The sequence below is a fragment of the Artemia sp. Qi Xiang Cuo genome, chromosome 2, assembly GCF_049724085.1.
Source record: "Artemia sp. Qi Xiang Cuo chromosome 2, ASM4972408v1, whole genome shotgun sequence".
In the NCBI taxonomy this organism is placed as follows: Eukaryota; Metazoa; Arthropoda; class Branchiopoda; order Anostraca; family Artemiidae; genus Artemia; species Artemia sp. Qi Xiang Cuo.
In genome coordinates this window covers 56,332,051-56,348,266 of record NC_142795.1, presented here as the reverse complement: position 1 = coordinate 56,348,266, position 16,216 = coordinate 56,332,051, and the positions used below count along the sequence as shown (strand labels likewise).

Sequence of the window (16,216 nt, the reverse complement as noted above, 5' to 3'; positions counted from 1 at the left end):
AAGTCACTACTTACAAATATTACGCCGCTAAGTTGCAATTCAATTGTCTTAAAATCAATCTTTTTATGCAGCCTACGTTGCTTCAGAGATGGCTTTGAATTTTTATTCTCAACAACGGCTTGGGAGATTGAGTTGAAATTTCCAGGTAGCTTTATGGGGTCAAGCGGGCTTCAAATCTTGACGTAGAGAGAGGCAAACGTAAATGTAAAGACAATGCTTATCCAGGCTATTAAAACACTTTATATGTTGTGTCTTGGGATTAGTGTAGTAGATACAGTTGAAACTTTCATGTAAGGTGGGCGACGGCTAATGGGACTTCTAAGTCGCTCAATAGGGGCTTCTTCCGAGGCAACTCAACGCATTCCCATCTGGCGATTAAGGAAACGTCCTACAGATATGTAGGGTAGCCCGATCTGGATGGCAGATGTGGACAAGGGGGGTCTAGTCCCTTGGGTCTGAAATAGAAACAGGGATACCCTTGCCAATGGGTCATAAATGCAGGCAGCGAAGGAGGAAGCCCTGATACATTATGTGTAGGGCCCACATAATTTGTACTTGTCTCGTTAAATGCAACCCCTCCCCCGACAATGGTTGTATGGCACTGAAGGATGTCATCGTGGAAAAGATTCCAGACATGGACAACGACCCCTGGAAGCCGACGGAGAGGAGTGACTTACTGTCGTCAACGAATCAGCCTAAACAGTTTTTCCTTTCATACCTGAAACATTATAATAAAATCATAAGATAAAGATGCTATCTTGTCCATGGTAGCCGACGATATTCGTTGGAATGATGTCAAATTTGTTACCGCGTATGGAAATACTGACGGCCATCACAGGCCTTGGATGACTCCCGGGCGGGACGAACCTCTAATATCGAGGAAAAGTGTTTTTAATTTTGGTACACACAACACCGGAGCTCTAGCTAAACCTGGGAAAATCGCTCTTTTACTGAAAGAAATATATAAACACAAATGAGACTTAGTTGACTTGGCTGTGAATGGTTTTCCCGAAAAGGAGAAGAGAATATGCTTGGGACCCATTTCTTGTTGTGAGGACGTAACGACGATGTTCACAAGCAGGGTCGTACCTTGCTTGGGAACTCTCTCTAGCCACTTTAAGGTCGTTGGTCAAATTCACTCCTATATCGGAAAGAATTGCAACCATCCGTCTGGAAGGGCCCGTCAAAATTCTCTCATTCGTTCAAATGTACGCTCAGTTCTTTGCGTGAAGTGAAGAGGGTTGTGATCAATTCTATACCCAGTTATCCATTCTCACTGATCAGATACCCGAAAACGATATGCTATTCTTCATCAATGACTTCAACACGATGGTAGGCAGAAACCATCCCGATCAGGAAAATGTAATTGATCAAACTGAACATTGGATGACTTAATGAAAGGGGAGAATAGCGCACATACATCATTTAAAGTCTGCATGAAGATCACCTGGTGGGTAGATTGAAAACATATTAGGCTGTATTCAGATATCCAGACGATGGGAATCATCGTTAATCGACACTGCTTCACTACCTGGAGGAGATTTTCGCTCAGACCGCAAGGTGCTAACGTCCAAAATCAAGTTGAAGTTAAAATGACTTCCCAAGACGACAAAAATTCTTATTTTCCGAATAGAACTTCTCTGGATACTACTAAAAAGACGGATATACCTTGAGCCTGTGGACAAAAAGACAGGATATCCGGAGTATATATTAGTAGACTCACTACAAAGTTCATCTAACCTGTTTTTGTTGAGGACTTTTCGCCTGATCGTAAAAACAGAGGATAAAAAAGGGGAGGGGTGCTCATTCAACCTCAAATCCGATGACCAAGGGCCCTTTTTAAATGACAAAAATGACCGGAGGGTAGTGAATCACTGTTTCTAAACCCTTTTTGTCCTATTGTTCCCCCTGGTACTGGATCAGAATTGCAATATAGCTGTTATCATAAAATGGTTGAAACACATTAAAAATGGGCCCTGAGGGGCCGAGAAAGAGTGTATCTCTTAAGGTTAAGGCAGCCAATTTATCAAATGCCTGTTTCAAAACAGAGGTTTCATACTAAGGTGGTGATACTACGTTTTGTTACAATCAGAATGAAATTAAGCTTTTTGGTCTGTATAATTGAATGACCCCGAGCGAGTCCTTAGGATTTCAGTCCCCTGTCCTCATCTCACGAATTATACTTGTCGACTCTTGATCATTCAGGGAATAAAAATAAATGACTAATAAAAATAAAAATGAATTTTAACCATTAAAAATATCTAGCGTCTATGAAATTAATTGCCTAAATTTCGGTTGATGGCTATTCCTAGCATAACTCATTTTGTCACAACCGCTCTGCCTCTATTATTCATACCCTGAATACTTTTTGCACGTCTACCCCAATTCCGGTCGGTCTCAACAGGACTGCTCCAACCCGAATTACTGCTACAACAACTAATTGTATGACCGCTTTCCTAGCGCAACTTTTACTACGACTGCTGCTGCTACGTCTCTACTATTAATTAACATTAAAAAAAAAATCAGCCACCATTACTACTATTAACATGTACAAAACTATATCAGTTGAATTGAGGAAACAAAGTATTCTACGAAAAGTAACAAGCGAATTTAAAACTTAATACTAGCCTAAATAGTCTTATAGTAGCTTAAAGGAAAAGAGAAAGTACTACAAATGATGAAACGGAACCCTAAAACGATTGCGAATTGCAACTCATTGCAGCACCAAGTCTCTCTGGCCAGCACAGCTGCGCCTCTTCCTCCTCTCTTATCTGTTAAGAATTTCAATCTTTACTCCCTCCAATGAAGTTCCTATTTTCTTTCGTTCCTTTCTTATTACCTTTTCCCACCCCGTTTCAGTACATTCTACTTTTGTTTGGTCCCAGAAGGGCTACCAAAAAGCACGATTTTTGACAACCCATCATACTTCTTCTCTAAAACATAACCTATGCCTTAGTAATTCCACTTTCTACATTTCAACTACATCCATCGTCCTTATTACAGTTTAGATGTGCGAAGATAACCTTTCGGTTGATTTTCTCATTAACTAAAATAACCTCATTATACTTACTTATCCCTAATTTAAGTGACTTATTTTTCTGAAAAAAAAAACAATTCTATGGCTTCTATTATTTCAATAATTGCCTTGAAATAACATAAAGATATTATATTAGTTGGATTTGAATTTTCCTGGGATTTCCCCAACTAATGCTCATTATCATAACTACCAACAACTCGGAGTTGAGATTTTTGTTGCTGAATTCGTCCGACATCGAGAGCGTGTTTTAGCATTCGTGGTACTAGGCTAGAAATCTGGACCCCAACTCCAGATGAAATTTGTGATCAGTGTGACAAACGACTGTTTAAGAGCTTCTTAAAAACATTATATGTAAGTTCAATCTGTAGCAGAGTAGTTAAGTGTATATGTGTTGTTTTTTGTGTATGTATGTATGTTTGTGTCAGATTAATTAGTTTAAGGACGTTCGATACCAAAAATGTCATTTTGCACGTCTCAGTGTTGGCTGACAGTCTCAAAGACAAAGGGCCATTAGCAAATTTTCTCAGAACCACAGGGAGCTCCCGATGTCATATTTGTGCAAATTTATAGGGGATGTTAGATGTGGCAACAGTTCAAAAAGCTACTGAGAGACTAGTTTAAAATAAAGGAAACCTATAATCTCTTACTAATTGTTAAGCAAAACACCTGTCTACTAAATGTACACAAAGTGTAAATGTTGTGCATCCTGTCTGCACAAAGATGTTAGTCGAGATATTGAGCACAACAAGAAACTTCCAAAGCTGTCAAATTATTCAATGAGACTTCTTTTGAGCTGATTTTTAATGTTTTCAAAGCAGGTATACTAGAATACTTTAAGGGATTACCCTTTCCAGAACTTTAAAAAGACAATTTTGCTTCGCTCAATAATAATAATAAAAATATGTTTTCTAATGATGTAAGTTTCATTAAATCTAAATATTTCTATCTCTGGCACACAATTGAAGAATATAAATGTTTTTTCTAAGATTTCTGGGAAAGTAGATATCGGTTTTTAGTTTTCTGTCGTTTATTCGGGTCTCTTATCTAAGCTACACAAGTTATGACAAGCCCGCTTAATTAATTCTAAAAATGCTTGTAGTTGACGATATAGAGTGATTCTTTAAGATGTCGAACGACCTTAAGACGGCTTTTGTTTCTGTTTATGTACATGCAGTACTAAAGTATGCCACTAGGCATATTCGCTGTCTCTCAAGCTTAATACGTATCCTAAATACATAGTGTAATATGTGCGTATGTGTTTTTAAATAAAAATGTTCTATTATATTCATTATTCAGACGGGAATGAGACACAACCCTACCTAACCTCAGGTTCTGCGTTAAAACAACTCCTAACGTCGTCGTTTACCTTAACTGCAATAATAATAATCTCTTACGTTTATTCGGGTCTCTTATCTAAGCTACACAAGTTATGACAAGCCCGCTTAATTAATTCTAAAAATGCTTGTAGTTGACGATATAGAGTGATTCTTTAAGATGTCGAACGACCTTAAGACGGCTTTTGTTTCTGTTTATGTACATGCAGTACTAAAGTATGCCACTAGGCATATTCGCTGTCTCTCAAGCTTAATACGTATCCTAAATACATAGTGTAATATGTGCGTATGTGTTTTTAAATAAAAATGTTCTATTATATTCATTATTCAGACGGGAATGAGACACAACCCTACCTAACCTCAGGTTCTGCGTTAAAACAACTCCTAACGTCGTCGTTTACCTTAACTGCAATAATAATAATCTCTTACGTATTAATCTAAGCATGAAAATTTGCTCAACGCACCCACTCTACTTCCTTAGATCGCACTGTTCTCTCAAAACTTTAGCTACATCATCTCCTAGTGTCCTAGTCTATAAGTAATATCGTTCATGAAGTAATATGCTTCTAAATGAAATGAAGCTGCTACCTCTCTAATTACTTCACTCACGGTTGTCAGCTTTTCATAAACAGAAAATAACATATTTTGGTCGAAACCTCCGCTCGGTCCTACTTAGTACAAAAGAAGAAAAGCATTATAAAGTCGTAAAATGAAGTAAAAGAGAATATTTGAATATCTAAACTGCCTTTTCATCACAGAAAATTAAATTCTGTGCGTTATATTCTCTATTCATAGAGAAACAGTTATATTTTGGTAGAAAAACAAAAAATAGTTAATGTTGGACTTGTCTCTGTAATTGAATTTTTTGCGAAGTCTTATAGCTAAAAAAACGCCCTAAACCTTTTCAAACATGTCAAAATTTAAATTATTTTAGAGATAGATATCACCATTAAATTGAAGTAAAATAAAAAACAAAACCACCAACTTCAGTTCTGGAAATGAATCTGATATGGAATTTCAGTATTTTATGCCGAAAACTGCTAATGAATTGATTAAACGGTACCATGCGATAATTTGGTTTTATCCCTAAAAAGAAAATAAGGTTTTAATTTTCCCTGTCAAGAACTTTATAAATGAAACCTTATAGTCGAATCAAATGAAATTCAACATTTTATTGGTAGTGCCAACCAATTTTATGACAAACATTTTCTTTTGTGCTTAATATTGAAAATAAACATTAAAATTATAGTAGCATTTTGAACTTATGAGCTTTCAGCAATTAATATCATTATACATCAAATATTCAGTTTAATTTATTAGCTCTTTTTATAGATGTTAAAGACGAATGTATTTTCACTACAAACAAGTGTTTGGATACTGCCTCCTTTCTTAACTGTAAATAAAAACCAAAAGCCTACTGTGTCATTGGTGCTTAACTGAAAAGAATTATATTACAAATATTTTCTTTTCCAGTTATTACAGAATTGAAAATAAAACTATAATTACAGCTAAATAAATTCTTGAACTGATGGATCTTTCAACAATTAATATCATTATACATCAAATATTCAATTTGATGTTGTTTATACTTTCCAAGACAGTTCAAGACGCATATAGTTTTCAGTAAAGCGCCAATGACACAGTAGGCTTTAGACTTTTACATTAAGAGAGGGAGGGAGGTCATACCCAAACTCTTGTTTGTAGTGATTTTTGTTCGTTTCAAGCTTGATTTGCATGTTCAATTTAAGCTTCACTCGTTTTAAGATTTATTTTGATTTTTGCATTGATTTTTTATTTTATTTCTGTTCGTTTCAAGTTTCATTTACACTTCAATAGGAAAATATTTTTTTTAGTTTTAAGCTTGATTTTCATATTCAACCTAAGCATTACTCGCTTTAAGATCTGTTTATTCATTTATATTATTTAATTTTTGTTCGTTTTGGGTTTCATTTATTCTTTAATAGTAATTTCTGGTCGTTTTTAGTTTGAATTTTAAAAAGTATTTTATCTGCTGAGCTTAAGTTTAAAATGACCTTTACTTTTCTTTGTAAAACTTATTTATCGAAAAGTTTTTTTAAAATTAATTTCTGTTGGTTTTTGATTGAAAAAAATTTAAAGTTTTTAAAAATTCCTTATTTCAACATCAAACTTATTAAAAAAAAAAAAATCAAATATTCATAAAAATATCAAAACTGATATCAAAGTAACAATATCAAAGTGAAAAATGGGTTTGTGTCAACCTCGGAGTTTTTATTATCTGATGTTTGAACTATTTTTTTTTACAAAATTACTATCTCAAAATTTTTATCGGATGGGTTTGGGGAAAATGGCATGGGGGACTAATTAAGCTTCGGTCTCTTTTGACTCTTTAAAAGTGAACTAGAACTTTCTATTTTCAATCAAATGAACCCTCTCTGAAGTTTATGCAAGTATCCCTTCTATAAGAGCCATATATATCCCCAGAGTATAACTTACAACGCCTGTCCCTGGGCCCTAGGGGGCTGTGTCGACCCGGGAGTTTTAATATCTGATGGTTGAACTATTTTTAACAAAATGATCACCTCAAATTTTTATCGGATGGGTTTATCCCTCCGATACACCCAAGAGCGGGAGGGGCTAGTTGCCCTCCGATCTTTTTTCACTTTGAGAAAATGAACTAAAACTTTTAATTTCCATTCAAATGAACCCTTTATGAAGTTTATACAAGCAACGCTTTCATAAGAACCACATACGGCCCCAGGACATAACTTTCAATGCCTGCCCTCGGGGCCCTGGGGGGATGTGTTGACATCGGAGTTTTTGTTATCTGACCTTTGAACTATTTTGAAAAAATGGCTCTCTCAAAGTTCTTATCGGATGGTGTGAGGAAAATAGGGCGTGGAGAGGGGCGCTAGTTACCCTCCGATCTCTTTTGACTCTTAAAAAGTGAACGAGAACTTTCAATTTCCAATCATATGAGCCCTCCGAAGTTTATACGAGCATACCTTCCATAAGAACCATATATGCCCCCAGAGCAATACTTTCAACGCCTGCCCCTGGCCTGGGGGGGGGGGGTGTAGACACAGGAGTTTTATTATCTGACCTTTGAATTATTTTCAACGAAATAGCCATACGTAAAGGAGTTTTTGTTATATGATCTTTGTACTATTTTTAACAAAATGGCTACCTCAAATGTTTTTTTCAGATGTAATTGGGGGAAAAGGGCTTGGGGTGGGGCTGTTGCCCTCCGATCACTTTTGGCTCTTAAAAAGGGCACTAGAACTCTCGATTTCCAATCGAATGAGCCCCCTTTGAAGTTTATACGAAGACCTCTTCCATATGAAGTGCCACTGGGAAAAAAATCAATGGAATGTGGTGGCAGGCTAGCTGCCCTCCGATCACTTTGGCCCTTAAAAATTGAATTACAACTTTCAATATCAAATCAAATCAGCCCTTTCCTAAGCCTTTAAGGGCATCTCTACCATAAGAACTATATATGCCCCTAGATTAGTGCTTCTAACGCCCGCTTTCGGGACATGGGGGATTGCATCGCCAAAGGAAGTTATCTTATCTCGGCTTTGAACTACTTTTAATGAAATGGTAATTATAAAAATATCATCAGAAGGGCTTGGGGAAAAAGGGTGTGTGGGGGGGGGCTAGCTGCACTCAGATATCTTTTGATACTTAAAAATTGAGCTAGAACTTTTAATTTCCAATCAAATGAGCCATCACCGAAGTTTATACAAGTATCCTTTTTATAAGAACTATATAAGCCCCCAGGACAACACTTACAACGCCTATCCCCCAGGCCCTGGGGGGAGTTTTTGCTATCTAATTTTTGAACAATTTCCAAAAAACTGGCTATCTCAAAATTTGTAGCGGATGGGTTTGGGGGAAAAAGAGCATTGGGGGGCTATATGCCCTTAAATCTCTTGACTCTAAAAGAGTGAACTAGAACTTTGAATTTCCAATCAAATGAGCCCTCTATGAAGTTTATACGAGCATCCTTTTCATAAAAACAATACATGTCCTTAGGGCATAACATAGAACGCCTTCTCCTGGGTCCTGGGGGGTTGTATTGACATCGGATTTTTTCTTATCCTACCTTTGGACTATTTTTAACAAAATGTCGGTCTCAAAATTTTCATCAGATGGGTTTGGAAAAAGACGACCTGGGACGGGGGGGGGGGCTAGCTACCCTCGGATCTCTTTTGAATATTAAAAAGTGAGATCGAACTTTCAATTTAGTTGCCCTCCAATTTCTCTTGACTATAAAAAACTGAATTAGAACTTTCAATTTCCAATCAAATGAGCCATCTCTGAAGTTTTTACGAGCATCCCTTCAATAAGAACTATATATTCCCCCAGGGCATAACTTACAACACCTGCCCTCGGGCTCTGGGGGGCTGTTTCAACCACGGAGTTTTCATTATATTATCTTTGAACTATTTAAAAAAAAGCTATCTCAAAGTTCTTATCGGATAGGTTTGAGGAAAAAAGGCGTGGAGGGGGGGGGGGCTAGGTGCTCTCCAATATCTTTTGACTCTTAAAAAGTGAACTAGAACTTTCAATTTCCAATCAAATCAGCCCTCTTTGAAGTTAATAAGAGCATCCCTTCCATGAGACCCATATATGCCCCCAGGGCATAACTTACAACGCCTGCCCCCTGGCCCTGGGGGGTTGTGTCGACAACAGAATTTTTATTATATGATCTTTGAACAATTTTTAACAAAATAGCTATCTTAAAATTTTTATTGGATGCATTTGGGAAAAAAGGGTTTGGGGGGGGGAGGAAGCTGGTTACCCTCTAATATCTTTTAACGCTTAAAAATGAACTAGTAATTTCAATTCCAATCAAATGAGCCCTCTCTGAAGCTTTCACGAGCATTCCTTCCATAAGAACCATATATGCCCCCAGGGCATAACTTATAACCCTTACCCCTGAAGACTCTGGGGGGACTGTTCTACTCAAACATATAATTTCCAGAAATTCCAACTACGTTGAACAAAATGGCTATATCAAAATTTTGATTGGATGTGTTTTGGGAAATGGTAGGCGTGGAAGGGGTGTCTGTTGACTTAGTCACTTTCGACTATTAAAAAGTGAACTATCCATTTAAATTTCCAATCGAATGAGCCATTTCTGAAGTTTCTATGACAACGCTGTCTATACAAAACCTTATATGCCCCAAGGGCATAACTTACAACCCTTGCCCTGAGGGCTGTGTGGGGGGGGGGGTTCATCCTGAAAGACCTAATTTCAAGAACTTAAATCTACGTTGAATAAAATAGCTATATCAAAATTTTGATTGGATGTGTTTGGGGACAAGGTGGGCGTGAGAGGGGGGTTAGTTGCGCTCCAATCACTTTCGACTATTAAAAATGGCACTAGCCCTTTGAATTTCCAATCGAATGAGCCTTTTTTGAATTTTCAACAACAACGCCTTCTATAAAAATCTTATATGCCCCCAGGACATAACTTACAACCCTTGCCCTGAAGGCTGTGGGGGAGTGTCCTCCTCAAAAACATAATTTCTATCTGGAAATCAACTACGCTGAACAAAATGGCTATCTCAAAATTTTGATTGGATGTCTTTTGGGATATGGTGGGCGTGGAAGGGATGTTAGGGGTGTCTCAACATCCAAGAAAACGTTATTCCTGACCATTCCAGTTCATTCATTATCAATAAGACTGAACCACTTTTCATGTTGCTGAATCTTTCAAGACTCAGACCATTATTAGCACAATATTGCTTTATTAAAAAACTTAAAGCAAATACAACAGAATAATGCACTTATTAGTGATATGTTTCTGTTTTTATTTTTTGGCTCTCTTTATGATTGAAAAGTTTCTCCACTTAAAACCTTTTTACTTTAAAATAATTTGCATAATTTTACCTAGCTGTAAACGTTGGTACTTTTATCCAAAAGAAATGAAGTAGTGACATTTCTAGATCTAAATAGAAGTACTTGAAATAAGAGTGTAAATTTTGTTTTGCCAACTTCCCCCTTCACTCCATAAAAATTCTTGATTTAGATATAAGAATTTGTCCAAGGGCTGGTATCCCTGCATGTTTAGCTGCATTTTCGAATATCAGTTGCCATTTACCTCTGACTAGTTGCCAATGGTTGCTCAATAACCATTTTATTTTACAAATTGCTTGTACCCAGTTGGCTGTGACCAGATGAATGAATAAATTTTTTTTAGATGAAAACAACTTGAAGTTTTCAAATTTATCACTTAAAGTTACAATAAGGTTATTTACCATAAAAAAAAAACATGAAATAAGCATCTGGCAATTTACAAAGAAAGAAAACAATAACAAAAGCAACTTGTTGGGGGAAGTCACTGACAATTAAAATTGTAACTATTAACAATAGCTGCATTTTCAAGCACCAGTATAACCTATGACCAGCTGTCGGTGATACCTTGGATTCCATTTCAATTCATAAGTTGCTTGTAATCAGTCAGCAGCACAGTTTATATAACAGTTACTATTATATATACTGTGGTCAGCAGTGACCATTATACTGAAAACAGCCATAATTATTTTCAAATCTGCTACTTATTCAAATTTACCAATTTATAGAGGAGATGATAGTTATAATTCGATACAGAATTGAATTCTGAACCTAATGGAATGTTAATTTCTTAGTTATCTCATTATAGTCTAACATTCCAAATTAATCCATCAACTACATGGTTCCAACTCTGGCAACTGAAAATGGGGTTAATAATCCCTTCAATTCCATAAAAAGTAGACAAGAGTAAGATTTTAGAGTAAAGAGAATGGATAAATGGAGATTAATTAATATTAGAGGAGAAAACCCAACAAAGGTTGGGCTCTAGAAAACCCAACCCTGAGCTAGCCTATACATGCAAATGATTGTAAGAATAAACAGAGGACACATCCAAATCTTTTGCACGTTGAGTGAGTAATGTTTCATAATTATCACATGTAAAACTTACCGTCAGTAATTATATCAGTGGTATCAGAATATTTTTAACTAGCAGCATCACACTCGATCATATTTTCATATAGGCTATTTTGCTTTGCTGGAGTTTTTCTATTCAGCTAAGTCCAGGAGATCTACCAGGACATGCGTATTCGTGCTGGATACATGCCTCCGGTTATCCGAGCTAAAAATTGGGTCCCTCTGGTTCTTTGCTTATAGTTAAAAAACTAATGGGTTAGATAATTTCTAGATCAAACATTTTGTAGAACGATATATTTTGTACCGAGTCCATTAATAAAAAATATACATTAGGTAGGCAAATTTTCCAGATGATTCCCAAAATGCCATAAATTATGTCATGTTTTTTGTCTATTTTTAAAGATTAAAATTCTACAAAAAAAACTAAAACAATTTCAGAAAAAGAACATTGAACTTTATTCAACTTTTCTTAAAATTGGCCTATAATTGAGCAATTTCGGACCTATTTTGAATTTGTTTATCGATTTTAAGGTAATTTTGGTCAGTGGATATTGATTTTTAGGGAATTTGAGGAAATGGGGATGTAGCACCCATTTGACAATTATATAACGCTCATTTTCGTATTCAGCATGATTGATTACGTCAGATAGCATTCTCAAACCTTCTGCTGCTTGCTGACCACCCTAAACCTTAAATATCAACATTTCTCTTGTGTGGCTCCCTCACTGCTATGAATCTAACTACACCTCAATTGGATTTCCAATAAAATGTATTTTGGAGAGATCTGTGTGATCAGTTTTGTGACTGATTGTTAGTGGGCACCCAGATTACAAGGCTCTAGCATCCCATATTTTTTTTTTTTTTTTTTCGTTGGAACTATCTAAACTTCATTTCTGTATGAAGTCTAAGGGTCATTTTTAGACTTAATGGAGCCATCAAAGAGGAAGTTAGATCTATTACTCAGTCTCTGGATCAGATAACTTTATACTTTGCCGATAGAATTCACCAAACTAAATTGGAGCCATCTCGAACAGCTCGTCAAATTATAACACGACGATGATTAATCACGATAAATGTCAGTTTACTTAACTCCATTCTATTTTAATTCAAAACTGACAAAAATAAGTCCGACGAAAGTTGTTGTTTTTTTTTTTTTTTTTATTTACTACTGTATTAATCTATGATGTAGATCGTACGTTGATGATTTTCTTTTTACTAGCTTGTAAAAGCCTATCTTTCGACTTACTATTTTTAAACAGTTCCGTACGCTTTTATTTTTAGGTTTGAAGACAACATTTACCCAACTGCTTTTGAATTATAACCTTTTCTGGTTGCGTTTGGGACTTGAAACAATATTTGGCGAGGTTGTTAATGTCCAAAAAGATGTTCATTCGTCACTGAAGAAATTCATACTTGAAAGGTGAGTCACTTTTGTCCCAAATGCTTTTCCTAGTTAAAATACTTTTAGGGCTTTAATATTGTTAAAGGAAATTATATAAAATACAAAGACTATAAATGCCAAAAAGATAAGGTATCATGGGGAAACCTTGTCAGGCAACTTTGATCGGAATTCATCCCTCTTTTTTTCATTTACTGAGTTTATCCTTATTGAGAGTGTCACGTTGGTGGTATTGAGCTTGTGTTTTGTATACATTTGAACAGAATTATCATTCAATGTTGTTTTATATAAAGCATATTCATTAGACATACAAGCAATTGTATATTGACCACGAAAATTTTCTTTTCAATTTAAATACATCACACGGAAAAAGACGAAGGATTAATTTCGCAGTAGAGATAGCATTATAAATGCCCTTATGAGTTCCTGGTAACATGGTATTTACATGATGACAAGACGGCCAACCGTATTGATCATGTTATAGTAAATCGAAGACTGGCGAGATCGATACAAGATACTAGAGTATATACGAGTGCTGCTATTGATGCTAAAAGTACAGATCACTATCTAGTAGTGCCCAGGGCTAGTCTGAAACTGAAATTTAGAAATGGTAACCACCTTCCTGGAAGCTATGACGTTTGTAGACTCCAGGATGAGAATTTGAGAGAAATTTTCCCAGAACAGGTGGATACTAAACGGGAGAGTCTGAAATTTGACAATGTAGGAGATGAATGGAATAATTTTAGGAAAATAGTTAGTGAAATCGCTGATGGTGTCTTAGGGAGGGAAGTTAAAAATACAGCTAGGAATATTAGTGAAAAATGCTTTGTGTAAAGGAAATGAAATAAGGTTGTGTGAAGTGGATGTCATGGATAAAACTGCTGAAGATCTGGAATATGCAGCCAGATGGCATAATAGTAATATTTGTACCAACATGTTACAAAACTGAAAGGGAATAGTCAATCTGGACATTTCCCGGTTAAAGACAGGAACAGGGCGACAATTAGTGATAAGGAAAGAGTTAAAGAGAGATGGGTAGAACATTTTGAGAATGTGCTAAATCATGATAGAGTTACAAGAAAATATATAGAAAAGAATGAAAAAAGTTTGTAACACTTTGCAAGTAAAGGAAGATTTATTTTAGAAGAAAGAATTAGTGACAGTACTAAAAAGATAAAAAAATAATAAGACCCCATTGCTGATAGTACAGTAAATGAGTTTTTTAAACATGGTGGTTGTGAAATTAGACATAAATTTTAAATATTATTTTTTGAAAAAGAGGAAGTATCTAGCGATTTAAGGAAAACTTTAATTAAACCCTTCTATAAGAAAGGTGATAATAGGGAGTATAGTAATAATAGAGGCACAGCTTGGCTTCTGTAGGTAGCAAATTACTTAGTATGATGATCCTTTTTATCTTCAAGATTCTGTAGATAAAATTTTAAGAGAAAAACGGTGTGGTATTAGCAAGGGAGGAGGATGCGTCAGCCAAATTTTCACCATTAGATTAATAAATGAGAAGTGTCTGAGTTATCAAACCCCTTTAGTCCTCAGTTTTATAGATTATGAGCAAGCAAAAGGCAATGGAGCACACCAAAGGCAGTGGAGCACAAAGAGCATCTAGATAAAGATGTTAGTTGAATGAATGAATTTTCGGAAGATTTTAGGCTGTATGGTGCAAGAATGGTTTTGAAAATTAATATTAAGGAGACTAAGTCGCTAAAACTGGAAATAAGTAAAGGTGAAGAGGTGATGTTGCATAACGAGAAGATCGATTAAGTGGACAGCTTAACTTACTTTGGTCGGATTATTAGCAAAGATGGTGGGTGCTGTGAAGATATTAAAAGTAGAATTGCCAAGGCCCAGGTTTTTTTTTCACGGTTGAAAAAAGTTTGGAAGAATAGGAAGGGAATTTTGCGAACCAAAATTAGAATTTTGGAAGCTACAGTGATTAAAGTGGTCAAGTATGGTTCTAAAGCGAGGGTGCTCCGAAAGAAGGAGGGTAATTTTCTTGGTTTTTCCAGAGAAATTGCGGGAAACGGGGTTCCCACTCATCTGGAATTTTCATTATGTTCACGTAAGTAGGCTAGTATTCAGTAATAGGGTGTTACCGTTCTATTTTGTATCTAATCACAAAGGAAAAAAGAACACAGTAGTTGTGTTTTGTTAGTGGATCTGACAAGCGAAAAGAAGACACAAAACCAAGAGTGAAACCAAGGAATTTTGCAATTATTTTACAAAACTGGCTCAATATGTTTGGAAAATAGTATACGTAAATGAAATCTAGGAAAAACTAAAAAATACACTATGAATGGAAATTTTGGTCAGATTACCTGTAAGTAGGCTAGTATTCAGTAAAAGGGTATTACCGTTCTATTTTGTATCTAATCACAAAGGAAAAAAAAACACAGTAGTTGTGTTTTGTTAGTGGATCTGACAAGCGAAAAGAAGACACAAAACCAAGAGTGAAACCAAGGAATTTTGCAATTATTTCACAAAACTGGCTCAATATGTTTGGAAAATAGTATACGTAAATGAAATCTAGGAAAAACTAAAAAATACACTATGAATGGAAATTCTGGTCAGATTACCTGTTATATATATTTGACATAGAAAACCTGTCAATTTATGTATATTAATGCAGCAATTGTATGAAATCAAATGTACTTTTGGCTCAGATAGTAGAACATTAGACTCCTGATCTCGAGGTCATGGCTTCGAGCCCGACTTAAGGGTTGTTATTAGAATATTTGATTTTCGTGTACAATTTGCATTTCTAGAGGAAAATGATGCTACATTATTTTACGATGCAGATGGATAAAAACATTAATTAAAGGGGAGAGGGTCTTTTCTCTTTGTAAATGAGTATTTCTAAAGTCATAGTTCTGCAAAGAGTACCCTATTTTGTCTCATGGCTATTTCTGAAGCACTTTGGGGGAAAAGGGACACCAGCTTTGCTGCTTTCAATAGTCTAGGCATTTTTTCCATTTTGGATTAATAGAAAAAAAGCGGTTTTGTTTCCTTTTTTTAAGGAAAAGAAGTAAGTTCAGCTAAGAAAATGAGTAAGCCCTGTATTTTACGTTTTCATTGCTATTCTTGTATGCAAAAGCATATGAACTCAATAACAAATCGTATGTTTTCCTCTTTTTTTAAGTCCTCTTCGTTCGGTCATTTAAAATTATTTCATGTTGAGTCCATTGTTTGACAATTTTTCAGTTGGATGCACTATCATATAGGCACATAGGAAGTTATTTTGGAAAGAAGAGGAGACGAAGTATATTGTAGAAGGGATGAAAATGCGAGATGTCTGTTAGATTCCCCCTTCACCTCCCTTCCTACGTAAGGGCCTATTTACTGGGTCGGGTAGCATCGTCGGATAACGATCTGTTAAACCACTCAGTCTTTTGTTTCGATTTTTTATGCTTAAAAACAAAATATTTACCATTACTTGCCATCGGGCCTTGTAGGTTTTCACTATGCCTCAGCTTTGCAGGTCCCCTACCCATACAGAGACAGAAATTCTCAACTGAT

The 16,216-nt window shown here is 35.8% G+C and overlaps 1 protein-coding gene across 1 annotated transcript in view; it reads left to right on the top strand.

Annotated features, from left to right (window-relative positions):
- Positions 1 to 16,216, top strand: part of LOC148955407 (uncharacterized) — a 192,736-nt gene that overhangs the window by 129,229 nt on the left and 47,291 nt on the right. Inside the window, exon 7 of the mRNA XM_089107293.1 lies at positions 12,568 to 12,706. Coding sequence (XP_088963419.1) covers positions 12,568 to 12,706 — 139 coding nt within the window. The remainder of the gene's footprint in view (positions 1 to 12,567; positions 12,707 to 16,216) is intronic.